At 42.8% G+C, this 11741-nt stretch overlaps 1 protein-coding gene across 2 annotated transcripts in view; it reads left to right on the top strand.

Moving 5' to 3' along the window:
* cpamd8 (C3 and PZP like alpha-2-macroglobulin domain containing 8) overlaps nt 1-11741 on the top strand; it is a 50238-nt gene that overhangs the window by 16246 nt on the left and 22251 nt on the right. Inside the window, exons 16-26 of one of the 2 annotated variants that reach the window (XM_019896974.1) lie at nt 618-654; nt 1236-1348; nt 1765-1926; nt 2185-2327; nt 2881-2943; nt 3886-4117; nt 5468-5621; nt 8740-8870; nt 8969-9020; nt 9306-9604; nt 10956-11024. In XM_019896974.1, the coding sequence (XP_019752533.1) occupies nt 618-654; nt 1236-1348; nt 1765-1926; nt 2185-2327; nt 2881-2943; nt 3886-4117; nt 5468-5621; nt 8740-8870; nt 8969-9020; nt 9306-9604; nt 10956-11024 (1455 nt within the window). Of the gene's footprint in view, nt 1-617; nt 768-1235; nt 1349-1764; nt 1927-2184; nt 2328-2880; nt 2944-3885; nt 4118-5467; nt 5622-8739; nt 8871-8968; nt 9021-9305; nt 9605-10955; nt 11025-11741 lie in introns of both variants that reach the window. The other variant, XM_019896972.1, reaches the window with a different exon arrangement.

Genomic DNA, 11741 nt, shown 5'->3' with positions numbered 1-11741 from the left:
GGGGGGCGTTGCAGAGGCATGATGAGACAGAGGCCATACTGGGCCGCAGGCAGATGATTTGGGTCATGACAGGAGAGGATGACAGGTTGCGCCTTGGTGAAAGGAGGCCAGTGGAACCCATTAACTGCAGCTAATTTGGGACCGTGCGCCAAAGAAAAAGTTGGATTGATGTGGGGAATTGCACATTTAAATCATTCGGACGTTGTAATTTTCCATATGACAAATTGCTACGGTAATTTCTCAATTCATTACTCACAAGTTCACCTTTTTTCACTTCTTCTTTGCCCTCAGGTGGCAAAAGCGCACACGCCACAAGGAGGAGTACAACAATATTCATTGAATTGAAGCAATTGGGCAAAAACAAATTTCATTTCGTTCGATCGGATTTCATTGCCACCACATAAAAAAAAACAAAAAAAAAATTTAAAACAAGTGCTCCCCCCCCCCCTACAGAAAACACAATGCAAACATTTTTGTTGTGATTTTTGGGAGGGTAAAATGGAAAAATGTCATTTCGTTCCAATGAAGAAAAATGGATCAAGTGTGTTGAGTGACAAGCGTGGTCCCGCAACGAATGTGTGTGCCACTCGACTTTTTTTCTGTCGTGTGCCTTGCAGGTGTCTATCTCTCTGTCCACCAATGAGTCCATGCCAGGTGACCCGGTGAGCATGCGCATCCATGCGGCGAGGGGCTCCTGCGTTTGCGTGGCCACTGTGGACAAAAGCCTGTACTTGTTGAAGCCGGACTTCCAACTCAGCCCAGACAAGGTCGGTCCTTGCGTGAATAAAAAAAAAAAAAAATGGCTGCCTCGTCCTGGCATTTCTGCTCACAGATCCCTCTGGTGTATTGCGACTATATAATGAGACTCTCTCCAGGGGCGTTAACGGTAAAGACAGCAAATGAATTGATTTTCAAAAGGAAATTCAGCGGGGTATGCCTTTCCCGTTATGAACTCATTCACTCCCAAAAGACGTTTTTAAACGTCTTTTTTCAGACTTGGTCTAGAATTGGCTGGTACCGAATGAGTTAATCAAATGTGAAAATGAGCCGTATCATGCGAGTTGAACTTTTTTGAATTCAACTTCTTAGTTTCCACAATGTTCAAATGCATTCAAAAACCACAGCGTCAAAAAGCTGCTTTTTACAAATCTGCTTTTTTTTTTTTTTTTCCCCCTCAGGTGTTCAAAGAGCTTTCCGACTTTGACGTGTCCGACGCCCCAATGAGTCCATGCCAGGTGACCCGGTGAGCATGCGCATCCATGCGGCGAGGGGCTCCTGCGTTTGCGTGGCCACTGTGGACAAAAGCCTGTACTTGTTGAAGCCGGACTTCCAACTCAGCCCAGACAAGGTCGGTCCTTGCGTGAATAAAAAAAAAAAAAAAAAATGGCTGCCTCGTCCTGGCATTTCTGCTCACAGATCCCTCTGGTGTATTGCGACTATATAATGAGACTCTCTCCAGGGGCGTTAACGGTAAAGACAGCAAATGAATTGATTTTCAAAAGGAAATTCAGCGGGGTACGCCTTTCCCGGAATTAACTCATTCACTCCCAAAGACGTTTTTAAACGTCTTTTCAGACTTGGTCTAAAATTGGCTGGTACTGAATGAGTTAATCAAATGACCATAAATGTGAAAACGAGCCGTATCATGCGAGTTGAACTTTTATGAATTCAACTTCTTAGTTTCCACAGTTTTCAAATGCATTCAAAAAGCGCAGCATCAAAAATCTGCTTTTTACAAATCTGCTTTTTTTTTTTTCCCCTCAGGTGTTCAAAGAGCTGTCCGACTTTGACGTGTCCGACGCTTTCGGCGTTCAGAAAGACGACGGACACTTTTGGTGGCCCGGGCTTTCGTCGAAGAGACGCCGACGCTCCTCGGTTTTTCCGTGGCACTGGGATGTCACCAAGGACGCGCGCTTTGCTTTCACAGTGAGAACGCATTATTTTGACCACTGTCTCCTAAACAAAAGGGAACCATCGGGTGTTGCCGCGGGAAATGATCCAATTTCATTTGATGCAAAAATTTACATTTATTTACCATAAGAGATATATATGTACGTTTTGCTCAATAAAGGTTGGGAAACACCGGCATAAAAATGAATGACGGCACCATTCCTGCTCATGATCTTGGTGGTTTTTTTTTTTTTTTTTTTAATTGCTTTTAATCTGTGTGTATGTTGAACCCAGGAAACGGGGCTCGTTGTGATGACAGACATCGTGAGTTTGAACCACCGGCAAAGCGGCGGGATGTACACCGACGAGGCCGTCCCTGCTTTTCAGCCGCACAGCGCCACCCTGGTTGCCGCCATGCACCCTCGTTCGGCCGTCAGGTACGTGGCAACAGCGAGATATTTTTGCCTCGGACACGGTGAACTGATTTTTTTTTTTTTTAATCGGATATATGGGGATTCAAGCAACTTGTACATTTTGTCAAACAGAATGAGGAGATATAATTCACCCCCCGCCTCCCCGCTGCAATTTTCAAGTACAGCGTCTTTCATATCGTCTGGCTGAAAACGTATCAATGTTTTCTTTGACGGAGGTCTTTTTTATTTATTTTTAGGGGGTATGCCGGACCTCCATTCGTTGAAAAACAAAACAGTTACTTCATGACTTTAATAACAAACATGTCGGTCTTCAATCAGCGCTCGGAAAACGGACGAGCGGAGAAAAACAAAGGAATTACATGTGATTGCTCGTCCGTATTCCGTGCCGACATTCCTTAATGCTACTCGTTGCGGTGATGAACATTAAACACATGACGTGACTTAGTAGAATGTCAGCGTGCAAATCCTCAGTAAATCATTGGCCCCTTTTATGGTGTTGTTTTATTGTGAGCAGCTGAGGCCTTTTAAGTGATGTCGGCTTATGTTTGGCTCGCAGACCAGAGAAGCGAAGGCGAACATTCTTCCCGGAGACGTGGGTGTGGCACTGCCTCAACGTCAGGTATGTAAACCCGATCGATATTGAACGGGGGATGGGAGAAAGGAGGAGAAGCAAGGCAAAGGGAGGAAAGTGCGATCGAGAGATGATCGAAATCTCGAGTTTGGAGACGGATGGGAGTTCGCTTCCAGGAGCTGTTCCCGTATGTGTGTGAATGTGCCTCTTAAACCGTCCGGTCTTGGAGTGGACTGTCACTCTCTCAACAACTCCTTCTATTCATTTTCGGCCAACATAAATGAACGGCGGCCTGGAGATTTCCATTTGCCTGATTCCTTTGGAAAAGACTTGCAGCTCCGCCTGCTTTCCAAAAAGCTCTGATTTGCCCTTAAGGTCTATTAAAGTCGACTTTGATCAAGCGAGCAGTAAACATGTTTTTAACTATGATCCTCTGTTCGCATCAGCCCAAACGTCTCTTCAATTAAGGTTTGCCAATACAGTGTTGTCTCACTATATTGGGGATTTTATTTTTTTTGGTCGGGTTGGAACACACAATATATTGTGATCATTTTTAAAAAGGGTTTTCACAATACAGTCCCCCCCCCCACACACACACACACATATTAGGGATTTGCTAGTCACAATTTTAACACTTTTTAATTTTTGACAATATCCTTCTTTATTTGACGAAAAACACATTTTTGTGGTCAGACCAAGCCCATGTACGCTCTCGGAAAAAAATGGGATTGCTGGGATCAATTTTATCTTGCCATTGACCGGAAAATTTGAGATTTTTACGCCTCGGATTACGACCGAAAACCGGTTTTCGACCAAACGGAGCAAACCCGAATACGCCACTTGACTCCTCTCGGCTTCCTGTTCAAACATATTTACAATGTGTTTACAAGTGTGTTTTAATGATTTCTTCACCGTCTTCCCTCTACACCTGGAAAAAAGCTGATATTGACACATGGTGTTTCACTGAGGGTTTTTCCGTGCCTCCGACAGCGCCGAAACAGGCGAAGCGGAGCTGCGCCTGGACATGCCCGACTCCATCACCACGTGGGTGACAGAAGCTGTCGGCCTGTCCAAAGACAAGGGCCTCGGCTTGGCTAAGAGAGCGGAGCTTCGTACCTTCAAGCCCTTCTTTGTGGACTTCACGTTGCCTTACAGCTTGATCCGAGGGGAGCAAACCAAAGTTCCCCTGACTGTCTACAACTATCTGCCAACGTGTGCTGAGGTATGAGGATGATGATTGACACCCAGATGGACAGGGTGTAGACAGGGCTTTATTGCTGAGTCAATTAAAGAACAGAATTTAGGGTGTCCAATCAGCCTGCCATGCATGTTTTTTTTTTTGGAATGTGGGAGGGAACCGGAGTACCCGGAGAAAACCCACGCAGGCCTGGGGAGAACATGCAAACTCCACACAGGGAGGCCGGAGCTGGAATTGAACCCGGTACCTCTGCACTGTGAGGTCAACGCGCAAACCACTGGACCCAATGGGCCGCCATAATGCAGAATATTGAGTTTAAAAAAACATGCAGCAAAATAAAATAAAATAAAATAAAGGAGCAAATTTCTTCAATTTGACAGTGCAGAGAATGCACAAACCGAAATGAACTATGATTCAGTTCCTGGTTTGGTGCGTAACATGTCAGAAAATAGGCAAAAATATCAATCATTGTTTTCCACAGTAAAATTAACTGTTTTATTTTGATTCAACACAAAGATAATCAGTTTGCTTGGAGAATACGGTGGATAAGCGGAAATTTTGAGTATTTGGCCAATTTGAAATGAAAAAAAAAGGTATTTAGTACCATAATCGATTCCCCAAAAATAATTAGGGATTCATCTGATGACCTATTCGGTATTTGCCCATCGTTGAACAGAAAGTGGAACATTATACAGTACTTGAATTTTGAATGATTTGAGTCAGTGAAGAAATTTGTGAGGAGGAAGTAAATTTGTAACAAAGTATGAAATTTTCTTGTGAAGATGGGGAAATTTGGGGAATGTTCTAAGTAGTTCTGTACCAGTCGCGAATGAACAAAACAGTTTGAAATTGTGACATGTGGAAGGATTGGCACAGCAAGATGGGCCAGCGGGAGTGGCGCTCAAGTCTGGCCTGGTTCAAATGGCCTCGTGTGAATACACCCTTTGAGGAGCCTTCCATAAGCTGCAAGTTAGCCTCAAACGGGTCCATCCCTCACTCCGAAGAGATGACATCATGATCTTTGCAGATGTCCCTGATTTCGTGTTAGATGAAGATGCAAACGGGTATATTGCATTCCTTTGATTTCCATCCCGGTCGGCAACATGCGATTCCTATATTTGCTGCTCTTTTATTTATGACTTCTGGAGTGTGGATAAAAGGGCATTCCTCGATTAGAGCTGGACATTGAGCGGCATATAATCCTCCGGAGAGCTTGAGAAACATGAGTCAGTTTGTATGAAGAATTCAAAGAGATCTTTAAAAAAAGAAAAAAGACCAAAAACATTTTCCCTGGCGGTAATGCTCCTTACGAGGGTGGGACTGCGAGAAAGATTGTTTACTCCCCAATGTTTTATTCATTTTCTTTTTGAACAGGTTCACATTAAAGTGTCAGTTCCAAAGGGCATCAAGTTTATTGGTCATCCTGGAAAGCACCACCTCACCAGGAAGAAGTGCGTGGCTCCTGGGGAGGCCACACCAACCACCATCGTGTTGGCTTTTAGTGAACTGGGTCCAGCAAACATCACAGGTATCCACAGAGCCTGCCATCTTTTTCACTTCACGTTGTCTTCTGACCGATGGACAGTCAATTGTTTTATGACTCCAAAGCATTTGGTCCTGGTCCGCTGCATCCACTATGTTAATTCGATAGAGCAGGGGTGTCAAAACGTGTCTTCATTTCAGTCCACGTCATGGTTACGGACTGGTCACCGTTTTGATGATTTGTAAGTTGGATTGACAAAAACTTGGGAGCTAATGACTCTGGACTTGACTTGAGATATGATGCTTTGACAGACGTGACTGTTGTTTATTTTTATATGAAACATTTGAGCCCTATTTACAGTCCCGAAAAGTCAATACATATCGTAAAATTACAATAAGAAACTTATTGTATCGGGTTGTCTTCATTGAGCATACTGCTAAGCAGCTAGCTAGCTGGCTAACTAGCGATTCACTTACAAGCGCGTCCACTTTCATTGTGTCGGATTGTCTACATTGAGCATATTGCGAAACAGCTAGCTAGCTGGCTAACTAGCGATTCACTTACAAGCGCGTCCCCTTTCGGGTGAAAAGCTTGAGTTCTCCTTTAAAGGGACAGTACACACAACAGTATTACAAGATTACTTCCGAACAGAGTGCAAAAATGAGGATTCAAGACTCTCTTTTCCACACCCATCACCACCGATAGCTCCCAGCAGTCTTTAGCCATGGTGAAATCATTATGAGACCACATTGTGCTCAGCTTGCGAACAAGAACCTTTCAAATGTCTTATTTTGTAAATGCGGCAACTTGGAAAGATTAAATGACTTCTTGAGATTTTTTTTTTTTTGCAAACAGATGTTAGTCTTGCTGTCAACCAGAAAAGGCTGAGATTTCCTGCCATAGAGCCTTTTTTTTTTTTGACAACCCTTATTTTTCATTTGCAGTGGTTTTTAGTCCATCGATAAGAACAATATTCATTTTGAATGAAACCTGACACAAAATGAAAATCTCTCCTCCATCTGGTCAGATTTGGAGAAATCTTCAAATGTGTGATGAAGTCTCTGCCCTCAAGAAATCAATATGCCACTTTCCCAAATGAATCACATGCCCGGTGTTTCTTCTCTGGTGGTCCGTGATTAACTGAATCTGCATGTCCAGCTGAAATTCCAGGAACTTTTAGTTCTTGGTACTCACGACTGCAGTTTTTAATTGGCGTGTCACCCGGGCATTGGCCTCCCCAGCATGAAGCCTTGCAAATAGCCGTGCCCTTGTCGGCTGTGTGCGATCTGCTCACCCACCTCGAGGTACAAACATTCCCCTCCGGAGCGCATGTGAGAACAAAGCAGGCCAGCAGCAGGGGAGCCGCCACAGCTGTGCTGTGACACTCAGTGGCATGTTGATGAGTTTGCAGGTCACCGGCGGTCAATGGGCGCCCCCATGGCCCCACTACGACTCCCCTGGCCCCCTTGTGTTTCCCTCTCACTTCACACAAACAAAGAGACTCCGCTGGCACAGGTCCACTTCCCAACGTGAGAGTCCTTGTCCAGGCGTGTTTGTTTTTTGTAATGCAATGGATGTTGGACATGATGTCCACAAACAATGTTTAGACGAACGGCAGTGTGTGCTGATATCCTGTTGACTTATCTCTTTTTTTTTCCCCACGGGGCAATTAATGATGTTGACTTATGAATGACCAAATATTGAGTCTCACTGTATACGTTGGTAAATTAACATGCTTAACTTTATCATCTACACCACAGGTGTCAAAGTCAAGGCCCGTGGGCCAAATCTGGCCCGCCACATCATTTCATGTGGCCCGCGAAAGCAAATCAAGCATGTCAAGTTCCATGATGCTTGCTAAAGTCTGAACCAAAATTTCAAATTGTCATATGTAATCCACAATAACAGTCATTATTCTTGACTTCTGATTTTAAAACTAGTTATCCATCCATTTGTTGTGCGCTATGTATGTAATATGTGGAGGTGATTAAACATTTATTATGGTTTCCCAAAATTCATAACGGCCCTCCAAGTCAAACTGTAACAACAATGTGGCCCGCGACAAAAATGAGTTTGACACCCCTCATCTTCACCAAGGAGTCTTTTTTTTCTTCATTCTGGTTACCTAGAAGTGTGGTGTTTAATTTCTTTCGAAAAGACGACATATTATTTCATGAGCGAAGAAAAATGTTTTGTAGCACCGAGTGAGTTCGAGCAACTATTTACACAGTCCCCAAGAAGTCGCAATAATTGCTCTCTTTATTGTATGGCATGTCAAGGCGATGTGTGAAACATTATCATCGTGTGTGGCATATTAAGGTTATTTATGTGTTCCATATTAAGGCTATGAGTGGCCTAAAAATCAGGTCGTCTACTCAAAAAACATTCACTCTCAAGGCTACGTGTGGCGTCACAATCACATGCTTGTGGAGGCAAAATAATCACTCTCAAAGCCATTTCTTATGTAACAGTTACATGCTTGTGTCGTCAAAACAATCACTAAAAGCAATGTGTGGCATAACAATCACACCCTCTTGCAGGCGAAAACAATTCTTTTAAAAGCTATGGGTGTCATGACATTTACACATGTATAGTCAAAACAATCACTTTCAAGGTTATGTATTATATTAAGATTACTGAATATGAGGCACGTTCAAGCTGTGTCACCTAATAATGACAAATCATTTGAAAATATATGTTTGTCAAAACAATCACACATGTGTAGTTATGCAGACTCCTGTGTGGTATAACAATAAAATGCTCAAGTGGACACAAAGATATCTCTCTCCAAACTGTGCGGCATAACAATCACACCCTTCCTTGTGTGGCCTTGCGAATCTTAAGGTTAAAACACAGAACAGTTTCTAATAAGTAGCATTGTGAGCCTCAAGGTCGGATCATCACAAATATTAAAACATCAAAAATACATTAAAGTGATGTAATTTATAACAATCTGATTTCTCATTGATGGAGGAAAAAGTCTGGTATCCATCAAGTTTTACAAATTTGATGAGATCATTTAACTTTGGTTCTACTGATCATCATTCTGGTATGTCTGAGCATTAATGAAAGCGGCCAAAATAAACGGGACATAGTGGCTTCAGATGATCATTGAAAAACAGCAGCGATACTTTGACCTTGTTTTCTCCGTTTGCTTTGACAGCCCGAGCCATCGCCTACAGCGAAACTAGCTGCTGTTCCGACTCACTACAGTCAGGCAAAACAGGAAATGATGTGGAGGAAAGAAGGTCACCAACTGGCCTGGACTTTGTGCGTAGGACCGTCCTTGTGGAGGTAAGTAAGTGGTCATCCATCATTATGTCATAAACTCTACCGAATGTATCATTTGACTTGTTAGTTCAGGTGTTCTCATTTCTTCCACCTTTTTGCAGCCAGAAGGCTTGCCAAGAGAATATACCTATAGTGTCTTCTTTTGTCCCAATGGTAAGTGCATCCTTGGGTTGATTAGTACATGTATGCATTCAACTGCAGTGTCACTTTCCCACTGTATACTAAATGAGAGCTGCCTCATGATCACAGTTGTTAAGTGATACTGTTTCACTGTCTCAAGGCAAATAGTAAAGTAGTAGTTTAATCATGCAAAATGCTGTTTAAAATCTTCCATGTTCAACTTCAGGTTCAACCACACATATCAGGGCTTTCCAAAGGAATGCAGATATGTTGTGCTTTACACATCCGAGTCCCTGAGAATATTATTTCTGTCACCAGAGAGAATTCACATTTCAACCCCCAACAAGTATGAGTATCAGTATGTGAAAAAGCCGGCCAAAATGAGTCAGTTCCAGGTGGCCGTGAAGACCCACAACGACGCCCATTTTGCCCTCTCACCCACTCCGCACGACAGCGCCGAGATGGTTGAGATTGTGCTGGGTGGCCGGCAGAACACTCGCTCCTGGATATCCTTGGGTAAGATGGGCGAGCCGCTCATCAGTGTCGCCACACCGGACATCCTTTCTTGGGATGAGTTCCGCAGCTTCTGGATCTTCTGGAAAGGCTCTCTGGTGCAGGTAGATGTCCTCTTCTGTTCCTCAATATGACGGTGCCGAAGTTTTGAGAGTTTTATAGTCTCGATGATTTATGCGTCATAGCAATCACACACTCTCAAAACCATCCCGCTCAAATCTCTGTATGGCATAACAATCACACAGTCGCAAAGTGAAAAAAAATCACTCTCAAAGCTATTGTACATGTATAATTACAAGCAGATGTGTCGTCTAAGCAAACATTGGCAAAGTCTCATGTCGTCAAATCAAGTACTCTTAAAGTGATTTGTGGCCTAAGAATCACATGCTTGTGTCGTCAAAACAATCACTCTCAAAGCTGTGTGCCACAATCAGATGCTTGTGTAGTCAACAGTCACTTTAACAGATAGGTGTGTCACAATCACATGCTTGTGTCGTCAACAATCACTTTCACAGATAGGTGTGGCATCATCACTTGCTTGTGTCGTCAAAACAATCACTCTCAAAGCTATGTTTGGCATCATCACTTGCTTGTGTAGTCAAAACAGTCACTGTCAAAACTATGTGTGGCATTAAGGTTCAATGAGGTACATTAAAGATATGTGTAGCCTAATTACCACACTTCGGTTGACGAGTCCCTCTCAAAGCTATGATTGGCATCCTAATCTCACACTCATATATGAGGTCATGGGAGACTCGAGGCTCGAGCACAGTGTTTTGCTGTACCTCTGACATCAATACTCATGAGTAACGCTGAATACGGACCCTCCTCTGTTGAGATGGGAATATAAATATCCTTGAGCTACTGTATTTGTGGCCAAATAAGCAGACGCTCTGTTTGTCAAAACAAACATCTTCAAGACTGACGTGTCACAGATCATTTACACATTTATGTCATCAAAAATATTCCTCCCTCAAAAGCTCTGTGTGTTATGAAGATTTTCTGAGGCACACTGAAGCTGTTTGCAGCCTAATAATCACATGCTCCTGGAGTCAAAACCATTGCCCTCAAAGCTATGTGTGGCATAACAATCACATGCCATGTGATCTCTAGACTGGAGCACGTTTGTCGTGCTGCAGTTTTGACGTCATTATTCTTGAGAAATGCTTATTGTGGACCCTCTCTTGTCAGTGAATAAATATCCTTCCAGCAAGAAAATAAATGAAAGGCGGAGGAGATTATAGGAAGACTGGTCCGGCATTTACCGCCGGGCCTTCTCGAAAAGTCGTGCTTTAACAGGCCGATGTCATCTCAGGCTGTTTTCCCGTCTGCCATTCACTGGCTGGGATGCTCCTCCCCTGCCATTCGCCTTGTGCCATTGGCCCGTTCTGGGATGCACCGTATTTGTTGTGATGTTATCATTTTTCTTTAGCTTTTTTACTTTGTTTTTCTCAGGTGGGCCATGGTTTACATCCGTCCAATGCATCAGTCATCCTTGAGTGGTTTGGCACGAGCCCTTTACAGGTTTGTCTTTTTAAAATATTGAAAGAATGACAAATTGAAGAAGTATTTCAGCACAGCCTCGTTTTGGTGAAAATTATAGCACGTCAACTGCTGTAATCCTGCTTTTTACGCCTACAGAAAATGACGGCCGTGGGTTCATTTTATCAGTTTATTGGTTTGGAAAATCAGAGTTTGTTTACTGTGACCACATAGAGGCATCAGTACACTATTAGACGACAGTATTTTTGTTATCCATTGCATAAATGTATTTCTATTGTTTTAAAAGTGTGTTTCAAGACCTTTATAAAAAAAGTGCTGTAAATGCAATTAAAAACATACCTACAAAGTTTTTAAATAGGGTATTTCTATATCATGGATAGAGCGTGGGTGATTTGTAAATTATCCCCGTTGATAAAACATGGGTGGTTACTGTATTAGCATAGCTATAAATGTTACGGTATTTATGAACCTTCAAACACGTGCTACTTTATCACAATGGTGCAACATCAAACAACAATACTAACAAGCATACCGTATATTCAAAGCTCTGTGTGAACGATTCTCACAGGAGAGCCTTGTTGTGGACCTTCTCTGCCTCTTCTTGCTGTTAATTATGCTGCATCTCTACCTCAGTGTTGCCTGGCATGTTGTGGTACAACATGGTACCACACAAATTCGGATTTGCCAATCTGCTGTGAAAATCCATAAAAAATGATTTACAATCTATAGTTATATTCA

The sequence above is a fragment of the Hippocampus comes genome, unplaced genomic scaffold (assembly GCF_001891065.2).
Source record: "Hippocampus comes isolate QL1 unplaced genomic scaffold, H_comes_QL1_v1.1 scaffold22, whole genome shotgun sequence".
NCBI lineage: Eukaryota > Metazoa > Chordata > Actinopteri > Syngnathiformes > Syngnathidae > Hippocampus > Hippocampus comes.
The sequence above is the reverse complement of the archived record's forward strand: the minus strand, read 5'-3'. Positions and strand labels throughout refer to the sequence as shown.